General features: G+C 48.1%; 1 protein-coding gene and 1 long non-coding RNA gene across 2 annotated transcripts; one reads left to right on the forward strand and one right to left on the reverse strand.

The window, feature by feature from the left end:
* Positions 1–2,801: 2,801 nt before the first annotated feature.
* LOC138685727 (uncharacterized) lies at positions 2,802–5,284 on the reverse strand. Its single transcript, XR_011325142.1, has 2 exons — positions 4,422–5,284; positions 2,802–3,621 (listed from the first exon to the last, which is right to left on the reverse strand). It is a non-coding gene; the product is annotated as an uncharacterized lncRNA (long non-coding RNA).
* Positions 5,285–6,164: 880 nt separating this feature from the next.
* Positions 6,165–8,880, forward strand: TEX55 (testis expressed 55). Its single transcript, XM_069785811.1, has 4 exons — positions 6,165–6,272; positions 7,091–7,579; positions 7,856–7,918; positions 8,668–8,880. Exons 1-4 carry the CDS (start codon positions 6,255–6,257, stop codon positions 8,779–8,781), a joined length of 684 nt encoding a protein of 227 aa, XP_069641912.1. The 5' UTR covers positions 6,165–6,254; the 3' UTR covers positions 8,782–8,880.
* Positions 8,881–19,980: the final 11,100 nt, after the last annotated feature.

Genomic DNA, 19,980 nt, shown 5'->3' on the forward strand with positions numbered 1-19,980 from the left:
CGAAGCCAGAGTGAGAAGGGAGGTGTTGGAGGCTGAGACAATGTATTTTTAGTCATTTCGATGAATTATGGAGACGTGAAGTTGATAATTTATTGAAGAAGGGAAACGGGGGACTCTATGTAAATGTTTTCAGATGAATAATTAATGTGGCTTTCTAGCATCAGGGGGTCTTTAATTAAAGCCTCTGTTAAACAAGGCAAGGCAGACAGGCCCGGCTCCTTGCAGCAGCTAATTGCACCTTTCCCATGTATAGCTACGATTCAGAGATGAAGCATCATTTGCATCAATAAAGAAGGACAGATCCTTCGTAGTGTGAGCGGCGGGAGGCTGTGGAGACCAGCTCAGTGACCCCAGGGCTGAGGGGGTTTGCATCACTTTTTAAATTGGCTTGGCATACGGGCCAAATGAGGGGGTGCGGCAAAGCGAGGACAGAGGGGCTTTGAGGAATGCAGAAAGCCACTCACAACCGCCTGTGGATTACAGCCTCTTCAAGACGGACCTATTGACAGGGTTATCCAGAGTTTTGCTGTCACTGCATGATACATACGCCTTCCAAAAGCCTGTCCTGTACCATGCCTGCCTCCCTGTCCCATGGCAAAAGATGGGTTCACAGCAGAGGGGAGCACAGCAATAAGGCAGCGGTCGCAAGGCGAGCTGAAGAGGCAAACCTGTGCCTTCCCACTACCCAGCTGCTATCCTTATCCCCAGCATCCTCCGCAGGCACCACTCCCTCGGGTGAACATCATGCCTGGACTCTCCCTTCCTTCAGGGATTTCACAGCTGATGGGGAGAGCAGGGGATGAAGGTTCACTGTGGACTTCAGTCAGAACAGAGCATCCCCTCCCTCTGGTGCCACGTGACGGTGAGACAAAACTGAAGCCTTCTCCTCACAAGGGTTTGACCTCCCAGAAGGTCTATGATTATTTCTCAAGGGAAAGTATAAAACCATGACAGCTTCAGGTTAGAATGGGGCAATTAAGGAATGACAGAAACGGACCCAGTTAATATCACTGAGGACCTTCCAGTATAATCCCAAATTTGGCTTCTTTAAATCCCCAAGGAAGACCAGGTAAGTTTCCAAATAGGAAACAAAGTCTCGTTTTCCTGGAGAACATTCTTTAAATTAGACACAGATTAATTAGTTTTGACACCTTGGCAAGGGAGCAGTATCTCACATTTTTCAGTCATTTTTATCACCAATAACATTCATAATAACATTATAAGGTGAGGAAGGAACAAGAAAGAGACAGCTGAAACTTTAATAGAAAGGGTTAAATCTAAAGTAGGCTAAACAGGTTCCCGAAGCAAATATTTCCAAACACAGAAGCTAATCACATCTTTCTTTCCTGCTTTCCCAAAGATGGGGCTGAAGGAGACCTCGGGGGTTACCTAGTCCATGCCAGTCACCTGTGAAAGAGGTTTGCTTAACCTGCTACAGGTACCTCCCCACTTTCTGAAGCCATACTTGAGGCACTCCCTTTTGGCACTAAGCACAAAGACAACCTGGAGAGCATCCCCTCAAGAAGGGTCTCTCTGTTCACCGTGAACACCTCAGTTTTCAGGAAAGCTCCAAACCTTCGGGATTGCAAGCTCGCGTTTTCAGTTTGCCCACACCAATGTTCTTGACGGGTCTGAAATGCGCCTGCGAGCACGGTGAAGGTTTACTGTTGTGTTTTGTGGTGGCAAGCACTGCAAGAAGGTTTTGGAGGATGCACTTGGAGCCCCTGCGAGCAGCTATGAGGCTCTGCTGCTCTCTGCTGGGAAATGCTGGTGGAGCCCTCGCAAGAGGCCGTACTGGGAGAAGAGCTGGATTTGCCAGTATGCTCTGGGCTTGGTCTCTGCACGCAAACTCTCAGGGCTGCCTGTACAAAAGCAGACACCTTGCTGCAGTCTTCTCCTCGACGCTGCTGTCGGAAGCGGGCCCACATCAAAGGTCGCTGGTGTAGGAGCAGTCTGGGCGCAAGTCAGCAGCCCCAGCGTTCCTCTTGCGTCCCAGCCCTCTCTACCTGATGCAGGAGCCAGCTTTCTCCACACCGCTCTGTTCCACTTACCCCTGCTCTCCTCCCAGCCTGTAATGCAGTTTTACTTTCTCAACAACCCTCTGGATGGAGGGCAGAGCACTTACCCCACCGTACAGGTAAGGAACCAACATGCCGGGCAACCGCGCGACCACCCAGAGTCACCAGTCACCATGTGGATGCGCAGAGATGTTTCTCCAAGGACCCCCGCCACTTCCTCGCAGCCTGGGTTTTTGTTTGATCGTTGCTCCATGCCACAAAGCTGCTCTTTGCTCTCCAGACCTCAGGAAGGCTTTAGCTACATCTGGCTGCAACTGTGCAAAACGACAGGTCAGAAAGTCTCGGAGTCACAGCGTGCAGGGATGCGCGAGGCCACAGCCTCGGGTATTGGCCGGGCTGCGGCAGCCTCCTGGATGGCGTAGCAGGTGAGCTCGCCGCTCCGGCCAGCAACCTCAGCCTGGGAGAAAGCCCGAGCCCCGACAGCAGCTCCGGCACAAAGGAGGGGGACGAATTCCCCAGTCTAGTGCTGACCCTCTGCCCCTTTAAGCAATGACATTTAATTTTCCGATGTGTTTCATCTCATGCATCTTATTATGATTTTCAAGGACTGGATGAGGTGACAGGAGTTTAAGATGGGCATTTTCAGGATTTGGCTATTATATATATATATATTTACAGCACAATAAAATAAGAAGAAATATTCAAAGTGAACAGAGTGTGGAAAGTGATTTGTTCCAACTCTTCACTGCGGACTTGCAAGAAACCAATCAAAGAGGCTCAGGAGTGGTTTGATTGTAATTTATTAACCCAAAAGGGGCCGCATTGTTAACCAACGTTATTTATAGCGAACAGCTCAACCATCTCTACTGAACAACTGTGTGATACTGCAGGGACAAATACAATGAGTTACTACACAGATAGGACAAAACCAGCAGCAGATCTTTGTTACAGCTGTTAGAAAAAGTGTCCCCAGGAGACAGACACTGAATCTCTAATGGCTATCTTATTTCTCTGACAATTTATTTAAGTTTTAACTTAACAGCAGGAATGATAGCCACAGTTACATAGTGACTCCCAATAAAGGAGCGTATTGCTGATCTGCAGCTGGTGTTTTCTTATTTATTTCAAAGTCTTTAAGTTCCAGACTTAGCATATGGTGCCATATAAATAATGATATAATAATACGTTTTTGCTTTCCATGTGCTTGGATAGAAAAAAGCCATGTGATTTATGTTACATGAGCATTGTATTCAAAGGCATTATTTTGCTCAGAATTTTTAATGCATTTAAAATGCATCTTCTCCTTTTTGTAATCTGTTCTTTTGAAAGAATAAACAGAGCAGTGATGTTTATTTAATGGAGTCATTCATCTTACTTCCTTGTACAAAATCCTAGCTTTCCAGCCCCAGCAGCCAGATCCCTGCAGTAGGCAGTGGGGCTGGAAATGGAGAGATCTGCTGTTAACCAATGAGGCACAGATGACAGGAAGACATGGGGCTTGAGATTTACCCACAGCAGGATGCTATTTGAAGCCAGCAGGCAGCTGAGAACTGCTTAGTCCGGTCCAGTAAAGGATGGAGAGAAGAAACCCATGGGAGAAGTTCTGCAGTGGAGAAAACAGCACTGGGATGGCTCAGCACACAGCTACCCATCCACACACAACTGAAAGCAGATGCCTACTTCAGTTAAAACTGTTAACTGCAGTCACTAGAGCAAACACCCCCCCCGAAGTATGACAGGGATGTAACAGTTTACAGCTTTCTTTTCAGACCCTCAATACACTAGCTGTGTGAGCATTACAGCTGTGCAGAAATACCCAGCTGCAGGGCAGGGAAGATCTAACTCACACCTCAACTGTTCCTGGACGTTGCTGTCTTAGTTGCCACACTGACTGGCAGCAAGACCTCATCAAGCAAAATCTTCTTCATAGCTACAAGGGTTGCAAATGTGAGTTTCAACATGCACAGATCACTGCAGAACAAAGACAGTATTTCTAAGGGGTGTAGAAGACAAACCAGTGAATATTCTGCCTACAAACTTAAGCCTGTTCTGTTGGTCCACAGCTCCTAGAGGAAACATGTCAGGGTCCACAAATCAAAGACTGACAATCCTGAGCACCAGGCAGTATACTGTACCCTCTCCCACCACGTGAGGACGGGATAATCAGTGGAGGTTGAAGTAGTCAGATCCTGAAATCTCCCTGAGAGTCCACCCAACCAACTGCCTAAGACCCTTCAACAACTTTACAGATTTTACTCGGCACCTTTCAAGATCTTTCCAAGTAAACACAGACCAAAAAAAGCCCACAGTCAAACAGCCAGGAGTCCCACGCTGTCCAGAACCATCACAGTCACATGGGAAAATGGGAGAGGCAAGATGGGCTCAGAGGAGTTGAGTAAGGACCTGGCATCCCCCAAGTGCAAACAGCAGTGCTCCGGTGCAAGATGGTCTGAGTGGTCAGCGTGGCTGAGGATACAGGCAACACGGTCATGAACCTAGTACTGCAGCAGCGGGGAAGCTGTTTCTCTCAAAATGTCAACAGTGTAACCTGAAAAACACACACGAACTGAGCTGCTCTGAATGGAAGTGACATGTGTTAGTTTAGCACAGGTTTTGAAGTCCTGTATCTCCCTCCCTCTCACATCCCATCAATCCCCATGGCAGTTTCAGCCACTCATGTTTCAATCCCAGCTCTTGTCACACTGGAGCATGAACCAGAGCATTTCAGAAGCTGGTTACTGTGGTAACCCAGCACAGCTTTTATCTTTATCTCTTTCATCTCCTCCTGGGGGGGGGGGAACTGGCAACATTTCTTTGCTTTTTCTGATGAAGTTCATCACACAGCACACTGTGAGGATCTGTGTAAAACTGAGCGGGAAAGTACCTCTCACATGAACGCACATGTAAATACTTCTCAGAGCTCTACAACCCTACTTCGTGCTTCCCCGCTTCTCTTTACAAGCTATTTGTGTCCTTTTTCACCTGACCCTCTGTGTACAGCTTGCCTCTGCCCCTCTCCTCCATGCCTCCTCACTGCCAGGGTGAGGGTCAAGAGCCGACGAGCTTTCTCGCATCCCTTACAGGAGTGCGGCAGGGCCCAAAGGACAACGCGATTCAGGGTGAAGCGACTCAGCTCCCTGCAAAACAAAAGGCCAGTGGCAGGCTTGATAGCATATTTCCATACATTCTGTATGGGATGTCTAAATATTTTGATGGTTTTAATATTTTGTACCAGCCGTGGAAAGTGGTTTGCTGCTAGGTGACTGTAAAAGTGAGATTTGGTAAATAATTATTAGAAGTCTTATACTAACACTATGATTGAAACAATAGACAAAAGTACAGCCAAGCAATTAACTAGTAGAGGTAGTTACCCGTAAGTTTTGCAGTTCTTTGCTCTTCTGACTAGATGTTCCCATACACTAGATGAAAACAATGCTGAAACTGACCACATGTGATTGAAACTGCGTTAAGCTTCAAGATCAAAGAACAAAGACAACAATAAAGATTTCAAGGACAGCCAACAAGAACTTCAAATGGGTCGGTGGTCGCAAAAGCAGCCCTTCGACTCAAACGGATCCTTCATGGTGCATGATCGGATGTAGGCAGTACTAAGATAATCAGTTGCAATTATTTTTATGTATATGTATACTAATCTGATTAATATGCAATTAGTTATTCTATATAACCTGTTAGTGCTAAAGCTGTGGCATGCACGCTAGGTAGAACTATCCCCCGTGCATCCAGCGCTGCAATAAAGAATGCCTGCTTTCTAAAACTCCAAAACGAGTCTTAGAGAGTTTCTTCGACCGGCTTTTCGGTATCAGGCTGGGCGACGGGATGACCCCCCCCCACGGCCAAGGGACCCCCCGCTTCCACCAGGCCCCGGGCAGCCGCAGGTCCCCACAGAGGGCTCGCTGGCTGCTGACACGCACCCACAGGCCTCTCTAGCTCCCCTCTAGGGGGGAAGAATAAAGCGGGCGAGGAGGGGGACGGCCCCCAAGCCCAGGCCCAGGCCGCGGCCCCTCACAGCCCGGCGCTTCCGCCCCAACCCATGATGGCAGCCCGGCGCTCGCCGCCCACGTGACACGGGCGCCCCCCCACCGAGTCACGTGAGGGCGGCGGTTTCCCTGGCAACCCTCTCCCGGCGTCTTCCGCCTCCTCTCCCGCCTACGGCGAGCGGCGAGCGGCACAAAAGGGCCGGCGGCGGTGGGAGGCGAAGCGCGACCCTGGCCTGTCATGGAGACTCGGGGGCCGGTGAGACAGGATCCCGATCCCCTATTCCCATCCCGATCCCGGGTACCTCTTCCCCCACGCCGCCTCTGGCTGCACCAACCCGTCCTGCTCCGGAGAACCCCCATGCCGGCTTCCTGCACCCCCAGGCCCCAAACCTGGGGGCAGCTGTCATGGCTTCCCCCTCCTCTGGCCCAGGGAGGGTTTGGGATGAGGGGGAGGAAGGGGACTAGGAGTGGGGGTGCGGGGCTTGGATACAGCAGAGTCCACAGCCGGCTGCTCAAGGGGGAGATGGGTGAAGGCTGCCCAAATTTCAGCTGCTTGCTATCAGGGAGCAAGACCAGAGCTGCAGCAAGCGGGAAGATGAGCCGGGAGCTGAGGGCAACCACGGTGCAGGCCGGGCAGTGCCCTTAAGCAACAGGGCGCAGGCCCACAGCACTTGGGTGCAGGATAAGAGGGCTCAGCGACAGTCCCAGGCAAGGCAAGGTAATGAGTCGGGTCCGGGATCCATCCAAGGGGCTTCTATCCAGAGACAAAACTACCTACAGTATTGCACATAGAGTCCCCCTAGGAAAACCGGTCAGTAAGTGAGGATCAGGCACAGGTACACCTACTGCATCGCTCAGACCAGGTCTGAAGGCTTGGGCCTGGGCTTAAATGGGGTTCCTGGGCACAAGGGCAGAAGGTGTGGGTGGGAGCAGTCACAGAAACCAAACCCTGTTACTGCATGCTCAAAGAGGGGCTGCAACATATTTGCAGAAAGATGCAGTCATGAGATGTTTCTGGTCTGCGAGGCTACATGTTTAAAATATTCTTTGTTCTTTATTTGTTAAATATTTTAGCAAGAGCCTAATGAGCATTCAGAATCCGAAGTGGAGGAATCTAGCATACCACCAGCTGCTGAACCATCTGAGGACCAGACACCTATAGTTGAATCCCCACCATCACTGGATGACTTACCTGGGGTTGAAACACCAGCATCTGCAGACCAGCCATCTGTAGCGGAACTGCTAGTGTCTGCAGACCAGCTGGTTGTGGAGAAACCACCAGGTTCCGAGGGCCAGTTACCTGTCGTTGAATTTCCTACATCCAGGGAAAACTCACATGGGATTGCATCACCTGTGGGCGAACTGCCAGGTTTCAAAGTCAAGATGTACATGTCTGACTCCCCACAGGCTGGTAGTAAAACATCTGAGGCTGGGTCATCAGCAGCTATAGGCAAGCCAACAGAGGCTACATGTGAAATATTGGAGCAGCCAATGGTGTATGAAGACCCCTTTGAAGTCTCCATTAAGTACATGGAGAAACATAATATTCTGCAGATATTTCAGGTGAAATATCTCTTCCCCTTCTCTGTCCAGAGGCTTGCTTGAGAAGCTGGGCCTAAAGTTAGCTTGGACCAAATTATCCCTTCCCTGGATCCCTCCTTGTCCTATGCTTTCTTAAGCGTAAACTTGAGAAAAGCAGTATAAAAGGACCTTTGATCATCTTTGGGGATTGAAAGAGATGCTTGCTTTTTAAAATGCAGCTAGTGTTGGAGCAGAAAGTGCAGCCACCCATCTACCCAAGGATCAATACTTCTTTCCTTCTGTCTGTCTCTGTCTCAGGAGATCACAGAAAAACTGGTGTACCAGAAGCCCGAGGACCCCTTGCAGTTCATGTTGCTGCAGGTATAGTGTCTTGCTGGGGCTCAGCAGGGACTGTCTGTTAGGGCCACAGCAGAAAGCCAGCTTTGCTGAGCGCACCAGAAACATCATCAACCCATGACTATTTCTCTCACTGTGTGTCTGCTCACTTGGGAGGAGGAGAAGCACAGGGCAGGAGCAGAGTGTCCAGGGTGCAAGGGACCACACGTGCTCTAAAAGCTCTAAAAGGAGAGGGAGGAGAGGTATGGGAGGATGGGTGTGTGGAAGAGCTGGGGGTGGGGAGGAGAATGGGGTGGATGTGCCCTGGAGGACTGTTGTCTGAGAGGTGAGGGAAGCTTAGGGACAGAAATAAGGCCCCTCTGGATTCCTGTGACCCTTCTCCAGCTCCCTCTATCCCACACTGGGTAGGAACACTTTTCCTGCCCACACACCCCTATTCAGGAGAGCTGTCTCTGCCTGAGCCTGCAGGGTATTAAAACACAGGAAATTCAAAGTCAGTGGAGTGAGGTGATAGTTTAGGAGTGAGTTACAAGTGTGGGGAGCTCCCTGGGGAAAGGAGGAGGTTAGAGGAAAGAAAGCAGACAGAGAAAGAGAGAGAGTCTTTTCCTTCACTGCCTTCTAGTCAGTCAGGGGAAGCACCACCTTTGTGATTTGCTGCTGGGTTTGTGTCGTACTGAGTGCAGAACTTGCAGAGGAATGGCAAGGTCAGTTCTGGGCACCAGTGGTAAGGAAATAGGCTCCCAAATGACCCTTTTCCTTTTCCTTTTGCCCAGGTGCAGTCTATGATAAATGCCAGGCAGGCAGAAATGGAGGGAATGTTGGAGGAGAATGAAGATGCGAAGGTGTTTCTGGAAGAGGTCCTGTACACTCCTTTTCGTCCCTGCTGACCTTGCTCTTGCAGTATTGCATGGGGCCTTCACAGCACCATGCTTTTGTAGTCATTGGCAGTAACTTGGAACAGGCCTGGTTGTATCTCTGTTTCCTGATTTTTCTGTTCTGTACGCTTGTGCTTCCGCTTGGGTTTAAATCCTGCAGCCAAGTTTGGATGCACAAGCTCAAATCTTAAAGAGTGCATGGACCTGCATGCACGTGTGGCACATCTTGAAGAGGCAGGTCTGCCGAACTCCTATGCAGTCGCTGCATACAAATACATAAATCCCACATTTAGGCCACCCCTAGACTCTGTTTCTCTGTGCAGAGGAGCCTCACAGCTCAGACAATGCAAGCACAAAAGCAAGTAGAATTAAAAGCAGCCCTGGACAACCCACAGTCCTCTCTTTTCTTCATGCTGCATTCGTGGCTTACTGTTTCCAGCTATGCAGCAGCACCAATGTCCATCTAATACTTTGAGAGGCTGGGTCTGTGCCCTTTCCGCTGCCCCCAGAGCTCCCCTGAAGCAAGAAGCTGTCTCTCTGCCTCTTACACACACTGGGCGCAGCTGTCTTGTCCTTAACCATCCCTGCTGGGTTCCAATCACTCTGTTTTTTGGGGTTGTCCTGCTTGTATCATTGCAAATATAGTGTATATTTTGATAAACAGAACAGTAAAGCAAGAGTTGCATGCACCCTCTATGGCTTCAGAAGACAGTACTCAGGAATATGGGAGGTGAATAAAACTAAACAAACCAAAAACAAGCATTGGTAGCCCAGGAAATTCAGAGTCAAGGTACACTTTGCAAGCAGTCATTTGAACTGCTTTTGACTCTCAAAACACTTAGGATCCTCGTTTTCATACTATCTAAGTGTCTGTTTCCACCCTGTAAAGAAAGTTTGTCTTTCTTGTCTCTGCCTAAAGATTATTGAAAATGTGCAACGGACCATACTGTTATTCTGGCTTCATTTCATGTGTATGTGCTGATGCCAGAAAGTTTTTTGTCAATACAGACTTTTCTCTTTTTTTAGGCAAGTGCTCTAATTTCCTGATGGATGGTAGTGTATTCCCAAATGACTGTCTCTATGGCTATGAAGAGAGCACCATAAAAACTTATCTTCCATCTATCTATTTTCAGCTAAAAGTCTGATGATTAGGTTGTGTGATACTCCACAGCAGAGTGTGGGCCCAAAAAGTTTGGGAATAACAGAGGCAAGTATTTGGCATACAAAATCAGTGTCTGAGATGAGTTGCCTTTCTATCCGAGACTCTCAGAAAAGATCAATTAACTCATGTGCTTCCAGGTTAAAGGGAGGTAACCACCCCTGTCATTCACAGGGCAGGAAGGTTTTAAAGGTGTTGTGAGCCTAAAGGTGGCTTAAGATTCAGGTAATATCTTCATGGGTTTTACAAGAGGTTTGATGTAGACTTTAGGCATTTAGGTCCCACTGAAGCACTGAGATGCTTTTGAAAGCTCTACTTATCTTCAGCAACTGGAAGAATTGGACACTTAATGAAACAGAGAGAGCAATTGGTTTTCAGCCTGATAAATACTTGATCAAGAATTTGTAACTGGCCCTATACATACGTGCCCTGTGAATGTAAGGGAAGTGCTAATGCATCTCTGTGAAACAGGCAATGAATGGAAGATTAAGATACCGTTGAAACCTTTTCATCTCTGTGGCCACTTGTCAGCATGTTTTCCCAAGAGGTGGAGATGTTGGCATGTCTTTGAATTTTGCTGTAGAACAGGATTAGCTGTTGCACCAGGAAAGCTGAACAGGAAAGCTGAAAAAGCTTTGGGAACAGCTTTAGCTGTGAATTTCCTAGGTTTCTATTATTTGTGTATTGTATTTTGTTCTCTTTTACTTATGAAAAACTTTTGAGTTTTAATATGTTCGCAGACTATAAGTGTATGCCCTCAACTTCACGTCAGGATTAAGGGAGTTATGCAAGGAAAGGTCCTTTATTTCTCTTTCAGATAAGTTAAAGTGAACTGGAAAGCACTCTGTTTATGGATGACAAAAGTTTTGCAAGAGAGGCCCTACTCAGTGTTCCTCAGCAATATCAGGGCCAAAATTTTCCTTTGGTGGCCTGGCCACATAATCTCATGCTACCAAAGTTGCTGCATGGTAGCAAGAAGTCCTCTCCAGTGCGTGTAAGAGAGAGCACCTGTCTTTTCTGTTTCTTAAGATCAAGGTACCCTCCTTTCAGGAGCAGCAGTCATATAGAAATGAATGGGGCTGCACTCAGGACAGCTGCGTGGGCCTGCAGTTGGCTTGTGTAGATGGTAAGAGACTGTGGAAGGCAGTAGGCCAAGGACAACCTGTCAGCTTTCACAGACTTAGAGGGGAATTGATCAGCTCTGAGCAAGGGCTTTGACCAGAAATCTTGGAAAACCCATCATGAACCATCTGCGGAGAAACGTCACTTCCTTCTCCTCCAGCCTCTCAGATGATTGCATTCTATTCTGAACTGCATTTTTTCAAGGAGAAAAGTCCAGAAACTTAGTTTTATGAAAACAAAAAAGCATCCTCCAGAAGGTGTGCAGATTCTTGTGTTCAGGCTGGTGCAACACAGTTGTCCTTTTTGATTTGCTTCAGAGTTTTGCTGAAAAATACACCTTAGATCTAGAAAAATTCTACCTCACATTAAGGCACTAATGCACCACTGTTTGTGTGTGTGAAGACTTTTTTGTGGCGAAGAAAAGGAGAAAAGTTAGATTTAAAATGGAAACATTTATTGTAGTCTGAATTCCAGAGTGCCTGTCCCTTTTCCATAATTTCTTTCCCAAACCATCAGATCCGTGTTTCTTCTTCATTAAGTGGACATTTATCAACATGACATTAAACTGTCGTTACATTTCTTGCCTTGGGTGCTCTGAAGGAATTAGCAGTTCATTGTGTGTAACCGAAACTATTCCATATAAGTCCTTATAGCACGCTAGTCACTGTATATTTGAACGCCCTCCAGTAGTGTGCTAAGCAACGTGACTAACATCTGTTGTTTGCTCTTTCTCTTCTCCACAAGAGATATGCCTGTGCACTGAAGTGCATTCTTTTTAAAAAAGTGTTTTGGTTTTTTACCCACACCTATGTATTTCTGAGTGCTCCTAATGGATAGGAATAGGTCATGGAGTGGAAGGTGGTGAGGTTGGAGAGAACTTTGTAGTTCGCAAGGGTGTTTCCTCCGTAGTTTGAGCTGGGCACCAAGAAAGTGCCGTATTCTCACAGTTGAGATTTTTTGCTGGTCCGTGGACCGGCATAGGAGTATGACATCCAGTTCAGCTGCCAAATAGCATGACCGTTTTTGCTGTGAACCTTGTAATCCCCTAGAAGCAGGATGTGGAGGGGCCAGCCAGAAAGAAATTGTACACACCTTGAAATAGGTGTCTTGGATCAAAATATCAGATTCTTTTCTGCCATCTTTGTAATGAACTTAAAATTACTCACATGCCCCAAGCGATACTAAATTGCTTGTGTACTGCCTCTTAACCAATTAAAAAAACCCCAAAAACGTCGTAACTGGTGATTAAAGATCCTTTGAAAAGTTCACACAGACTCTGCTCCACTTCTTAGTTAGGCGGAGGGCACAAGCAGAATAGCTTTTCAATGGCCAGCTACTTACAGCATGAGACATTTCATTGTGACTCACTGGATATGAATCATTCCTACATAACACCAACCTTAAGCTAGTTTAATGGCATTGATTTAAAAGTTTCACAATGATGTGAAACTCCAAGTAGGCAGCATCAACTATTCAGGGCTTGCATGTCTGAAATGAAAGAAATGAACCTCTGGGTAAAACCCGACAAAGAGCTTAGCTCAAGAGAGAGCTCAAGCTGAAGACTAGAGAATGTGGGAGTGCTTAGAAAGGGAATATACCAGGGCAAATTGATCAAACCCTGTCTGACATGCCCTCAGGTTGTATTCAAGGGAAAGTTTCTCTTGACCATTCGCTCAGCCAGATGAAACGCGGAAGAAACATTCCCTTAAGGCCAGGCATCAATATCCATGGCTGCATTCCTTTTTTTGGAACTGCCTTCATGGACAACTTTGAAGGAGCAGCATCACTAAAAGTTCATGGCCATGCGTCAAGATACACAAATGAAAAGGGGAACTGCGAGTTGTTGGGGTGACATGGGTTGGATGAACAGTCACTTGCCATCTTATCCTGGGGAAAGGTGGTGGGCTGGAATGTCACTGCAGAACAGCTGAAGTTAGGCAAAGAAATCCCAAGAGATTCCTATACACGTAATTCAAGACTGGAAACTGTCTGCAGACACTGCGGTATTTGGTCTGTATTAGAAATGCGTGGTATGAACAAATGGAGCAATGCTCTCTTTCTCCCTCAAGGCTATCATCCCAATTCCTCATGCAATGCCTCTCCCAGGTGGGAAGAGCTCACCCTCCTTTGCTGGTGTCATTTCACAAACTGCAGTGCAGTAATACCAGGGAAGAAACAAGCTGTGAGGTGGACTCACTTGCTTTATTTGTTGTTATTTGGTTTGAGACCAAAATTAACTTCTTGTTCATTGTCATTCCTTAAGGTGGCAAGAGATGGAGGAATATGGGACTACACAGAGCCAGACATATGATGGCACACAGCTATCTAGTACAGTTCACAAAGTAAAAAAGGTAGGCAATGTAGCTAGGGGAGTGCAACATCCAGCTTACACTGACTGAAAACTTCACCATAAACTTACAAGCCTTTAAGACAAACATCTTGCTTGGAATCACCTGGTCCAACACTTTAAAATTCTTCTTACGAACTAGGAACCAGGATCCATGTTAGGGTTAGGGAGTTTGTAAGAACAAGAGGTGACCTCTGTCCTTCCTCCTTCCTGTCCTTCAGTTTATCTTCTAGTATAACACAGGAAATGGAGGTGAATAGAGACATGTGGAATAGCACATTTGTTTGTTAATGGGGAAAATGTATGTCATACCAGCCCTTGAAGCAAAATAGTTCCCACCTTGAGGAGCTGTTGGTGTTTGGACAGATGAGTAGACATTAGGGAAAAGGCTATATTAAAATTTGGGCAAGTGGTCAGAAGGCCAAAGATTTTAAACAGTGGCTCAAAGTTGCATAAACACCATGAGCACTGCAGGAGTCCCTTTGAAGAGCAGAGCCATGCCTGCTCTATCCCACCATTGTTTAAGTATCCCCTTGGGTCAAGCAGAATATCCTGCCTTTTTGCAAGGAGATTCAGGGAAGGGCAGTGTTGGAAGTTTGCTGAAACCCCACAGTACTGAAAGCAAGTACTGCCCATTGGAGAATGTAGCTTTTGCTCCTGTTGTTTGAATCCTTGGTAGTAAAACAGAGCTATCCTGAGAGACTCCTTGACCATGGTCTGATGCCATGAAGCTGATGTATGTTTGACACGGCAGATGATAGGTGTGCATATGGGAGCTCAGCCTGTGGTTGGGAGCAACAGCTCCCTACTTTTTGCCCTATTAGCTGTCTAAACGTTTCCAAATGAAGAGCAAAGCACTTTAGAAAGGTAAGAGCTGGGCAGGGTCCAGCACAACTGTAGACAGAATTTCTTTTCGTAGTTACCTTTCATAGGCCTCTTAGAAGTTGTTCATAAGCCTTCCTGGCTTTTCAGAAACCATGTGTTGAAAAATGGCCCTTGAGTAGTAGGTTAAAAAGCATCTTGAAGAAAAAGGTGAAACTTAACCTTTCCTGCTTGTGCCCATGAGAGGGCAGCACAGACCGGCTGAGCCTTTGCTAAAGGCTATTAAGAGGCAGGGAGACTAACTCAGGCGTTTATATTCAGCCGTGGAGCAGCTACAAGCAGAGGAGAAAAGGTCCACGTAAAAGGGCTGGATGGCCCAAAGCACAGCTCCATCCATCGACCACCTGAAACTAAAACCCAGGTACAGCTGGGTACAGGATTGGGTCAAACCCCAGGCGCGTGAGAGAGTCAGGCTTCTCAGGGAAGTTTCCAGTTAGTTACTGAAATTTTAAAAGAGAGTTTCAGAGGAAGAATATTGGACAGTGCCTACAGTTCTGCCAAAGCAATGAATCGGTGTGAGACATCAACCACACCCTAACCAAGGCAGAGGCTGTCACCCCAAGAGTGCTATAAACCCGCCTAAGGCATGCATGCTATTTATTTCCATCCCAGAGCTCCCAAGCACCGCACCAGCCAACACCCCTCTGCGATTCCCCTTTCCTCCTGCTGCCGAGACTCTTGCGATGCAGCTTTAACTTGACAGTCCTCCCTCTTTCTCTTGGGTGCTCCAGCCCTCTGGCAAGGTAGATGGTGGAGATGCTGAGCTAAATGAGATATATGCTTGCAGCACTTGGCTTACAGCGTGGTGGAAACTGGATAGTAACGGGTAACCGTGTGTAGATGGCAGTGCTCCACTGCCAGCGCGTTACAGTCTTCTAGATCAGAAGCAGCAATGCAGCGGAGACAAGCAGGATGGCTTTGGGAGGAATGAGGTATCCCCGAACACCCTTCAGTAATGAGCTGGAACAGTTAATGTGAACAAATTTCTTTGGCCCCTTGCAAACAAGCAGTAAAGGTCCCCAAACAAGACCTCTTCTTTCTACCGTGCTGTGGCTTGTGACTCACACACAGGATTTTGGAGGAGAGGTTTTTAACCATCAGCAAGAGCAATGCAGTCACTAATTCCGGACAGAACAGCTTGTTCCCAGTCTGTTAGATGAAACTCAACTGAACCACCAGCACCAGAGGACCATCACAGAGTCACGGCCATTCGGGAGCTGGGACCACATCCTAATAGATATATCAACGCTGACATATGCAGTCTTTCAGAGGCCAGAAAACTCTCAAATTCACAATCAAGAGCAATACGGAGGCACTTTCTAGCAGGCCTTCCCTGGACATTGTCAGCCTTTCAAAGAAGCTACCTAAAACACCAGCAGAAAATTTCTGTCTTCTCCAAAGTTTGCCTGGGCACAGTCAGATTTCTAGCCTCCCGTGAGCCTTCCCTGTGGTCAGGCTCCTGTTCAGAGTGAGCTGGCCTGCCCTCATCTGACGATGAGATTCAAGAGGAGGCCACGTCCCATTTACTGACCCTTTTATGCCACCAAGGCTGTTGGCTGGGGAATGCCACTCTTGCAGGGCTTGGCTCCCCTTCCCTGGCAGGAGAAACTTCTGCTGGTGGGAGTGGAGCCAGGGCAGGTCTTGACCTCAGGGCTCCCCCAGGCTCCTCCATGCTTGTTTTATCTTCTGGTCTCCGCGGGTACAAAAATGTGACCTGTAGGTTGCTGAAAGATCTAGGTGAGATCAGCAGCACTAAGATGCAGATATTTTGGTCTGGGTTTTCCTTTGCAGAAATTAGCCTCAGGCCCGTGATGAGGCTCTCCTACGAGTTTCCTTCGTAGTCAGCAGAGTAAAAGAGGCATCCTTAGGGGGAGATTTAGAGCCCAAATCTCTCTCAATGTGTACAAGAAGGCACCCTGAGGGTCTCCTTTATTAACAGTAGTAGCAGCCAGTAGAGATTAGCCTTTATAAACATCCACTATTTCTCTACGCTTTTGGGTTGAGATCACTGAGGAAGGGAGCCACAGCAGCTGGCCTAATTGTTAGCAGTGGGGTACCGAGATTTAATTTGTTACTGCCTTTACCCACATGTGCAAATTCCACTATGAGCACTAGCCCAAAACTCCCTGGGGAAGCAGTTCCCCGCCTGAATGCAGTTCTTTACCAAACAGATCAGCTTCCTCCAAGCTGTTTGTCCTTTCTGCTTGCTTGTTTGTCAGAAGGAGAAGAAATGGTCTCTTCCGAAAGGCTGAAAGTACAGATTTTCATGCAATCTCATGATTCCAGTAGCTTGGGCTTTATGCAAACACCCAAAATTGCAAGTCTTAACACCACCAGAATACAGCCATGGTTATAAGTTTATGAATAAAACTACCCTACAAAATTAGAAAAATCAGGTGTATCCCTCTCCTTCCCCCAAATATTAAGAAACCCTAATCCTTGAGAGTGTGCTTTATAGCGCTCTCCTTAGCAATGAAGAGTGCAATGTCATATTCAGGGGTGGATTATGCATTGCCAAATGCAAAATACCAGGTTTACCAGCGTCACAAAGATGCCTGTATCTGGGTTTTCTGTAACACTCTTCATCAAGGTATCTGAGGTTTTAGAAAGAAGTTACTTACTGCATTCCACATTATACTAAATATATACATACAGTTCTGCTTTTCAGTCTATATGTTTGCAGGCTTCACCGGAGTGGCTAGCCCAGTGACCCGGTGGTTTATCCTAACCCATGATAATTAGCCTATGGTTGTTGCTAACGGTATGCCATTTGTCTCCCACACTCAGCACTGTTTGGTAAACAATTTCAGGGACAGAGCCGCTCTCCCCTGATCTCCCTAGGTGGTGTTCGCTTATTTATTCTCCACGCCCCGCAGTTATTCCTCTCTCTTGAGGTTGAGAGGTATAGAAGTGGCAAAAAAAAAAAAGGGCAAGAACATTGCAGAAAAGGGGAGGCAGCTGTAGCAAAAGCCATGACCCGGCTGGGGAGGCAGGAGGCAAGGCTGGCGGGAGGCCAGCCCAGCTGCAAACTCGAGGGGCCCAGCGCATTTCTGTCCCCCACGGCCCACGTCCTCGCCCCCCGTGGGGAAGCACGGAGATGGGAGAGGAGGCAGCCGTGAGGAATTCCCTTCTCCTCTGGGGAGGATCTGGCTCCCGGCCACGGCACGTGGAGGGCTTGGGCGGCAGGCGCGAGCCTCAACCCCAAATCTGGCCGAGGGAAGGAAGGTCGAACCGCGGACCGGGAAGCAGCTGTTCGCGGCATTCCCGGGAATGCGGGAGTAAAGCCGGGTGGCAGGAATTGGGGCTGGGGCAGCTGGCGGTGGTGCCCTCAAGGGGAGGTCGCTGACCCAGCCGGTGAGGTGGGAATTCTGCCGGGAAAAGCGGCAGCCCCTCCGCTCACGGGCAGCACCTTCGCAGCACGCTGCAGCAAGGATGCTCGGCTTCATTCCCACTGCTGCTGTGCGCTGGAGGGACGATCATCAAAGAAATCCCCGTCCCTGGGACAAACAGACGGTGTGTGTCAAGCTGAACCTGTGCACGGGCTCAGCCAACACTGCAGCCACACTGCTGGGGATGTGGGATTTCCCGAGCTCTAGCCCTTAACCGTGAGATCTGATCTTCCCATGCAATGTTGCAAATGCAGTTAGGAGCCTCCTGTTCATGGACTGGAGTGGTTCCTTCATGATGCTGGCATGAGGCGGTCACAGAAATGACTCCTGGAACCTTGCTGCTTTGGCCATAACCGCCTTTCCTCCCTGTGTGCTCTCCCCCTCTCTCCCTCCCTAATTCTTCCCTCTCACACGCTCTGTCTTAAATCACTATTTCCATGCTATGAAGAAAGGAAATTCAAAGGATGCAGGAATGTGAAAGGGTATTCTCAGAGGTTAGGAGCAAAGCCAGCCCATTGGAATTACCTACAGAATCTAATCAGCCCTTTTCAGCACCTTTATTCTCTCTTTGGGCACCCTCCAGCATCCCTCCCATGTCTATTTTGAAAAGCCACGGCACACTTTGTGACAGGCGTGTTCTCACATTGCCCTGTAACCCACAGAGCACGTTGCCATAGTCAAGTTACAGATCTCCTGAGAAATTTCCTTTTCCACCTCCATGTGAAAATGGGCCAGGCTGTGGCCTCAGCATCTGACTGTGTCTCCAAACGAAACCCCAAATTGCAGCGTGTCTTCACTCCCAAGCCAGCACTTTGCCTTTCACCCATACACAACAGAGGTGTGCACGTATGTGGACCTATGTCTGGACACACCCGAGGAAAGCATATGCATGTGAGGTGTGTAGATTTGTACGTGTACATGTGTGCGTATGTCTGGCTCTGTGAGGAGGTGTGTGCACTCGTGAGTCTGTAGCATTGACCAAGTGCAAGAGCTTACACAAATGTCTGGGTCTGGCTATACAGAAGTGTTGGCGTGTTCTCATCTGCAGTATGCCAGCACAGACGCAGACCCACAGGGGAGGCTAAAGCAGCTGCAGGCACCCCACTGGAAGTGCCCGTGGTGGCACCTGGGCTTCCCACCGCATGGTTTGTCAGCCCCATTACACTCCCTTGCTCAGGCAAGGTCTCTGTCTGACCCTCGTACAAACTCAGAGTCTGACCTTATTAACACACACCAAAAAAAGTGCAAACAAACCAACCCCCCATCCCAACTCTCTCCTTCCCAATACCACATTACTCTCCAGATTTCACCAAAAATATTCTTACCCGCTAAGCCAGATTAACAACAAGCTGTGAGCAGCCGAATGGTGATGGCAGCTTAGGACTCACCACCACCCTCCCCAGCCTTACCCACTCTTCCAGCCCAAACAAGGATTCACACTAACACCTTTTTGCAGCTTCCCGGACAGGGCTAACAGAGCAGCAAGAGCTCAGCCGCACCAGTGCTCTCTCCCAACAGCCGCTCTCAGTGCTGGTGACTGGCAAGACTACCAACTTCACTACCAGCTTCCCCTTCCATGTCTCCTCTTTCCTCATCTTCTTTTTCCAAATTAGCATTTCCACGCTTGCTGCCTCTTCTCTCCTCCCGGGTGGGATGCGGTGGAGCATGCTACCACGGCAGGACTTGTGCCTAACCGCTGCCCCATGCCTTGCCAGGCTGTGACACTCAGGAGATGCGTTGCTTATCCCTGCCACCGGCTGTTCTCAGTGTCCGGCAGCGATGATGGGAGCCTGCCTTCCTAAACCCCAGCACACCAATCAGCATGAAACGCGTCGGTCCCCCCAGCACTGCCGAAAGATTGGGTAGACTTCACCTGGTGCAGGGAGCACAAATAAAGGGCAAGCAGCTAAGAGTTATTTAGGTCTAGACAAACCTGCACCCCTACTCTTGAGCACCCAAGTGACAAATGTCTTGTCCCTGTCTACTAGATCAGGCTGGCTGCAAAGGCTGGGTCTTCTTTTGCTTATCGCTGTGATAACTCATGAGGCTGGAAATGCCAAAAGCACTGTCCTTTCCTCAGGGTGAAATGTGATGAGGATGACATGGGGATGCTGGATCTCTCTTCAGTTGTCTCCAAGTAGCAAGGGTATGCATAAAACATCAGAGCTATTGCAGTTCTCACTAATTTCCCACAAGATATTTGCAAAGATGGCTACCAAAGAGATATACATAGATATATTTTTTTAATGTTCGCTTTTGACTTGTGAAGGGCTCTAAAAACATGTAGTTCCCATCACCCTTCCCAAGCCCAT

The sequence above is a fragment of the Haliaeetus albicilla genome, chromosome 6 (assembly GCF_947461875.1).
Source record: "Haliaeetus albicilla chromosome 6, bHalAlb1.1, whole genome shotgun sequence".
Classification (NCBI taxonomy): Eukaryota; Metazoa; Chordata; class Aves; order Accipitriformes; family Accipitridae; genus Haliaeetus; species Haliaeetus albicilla.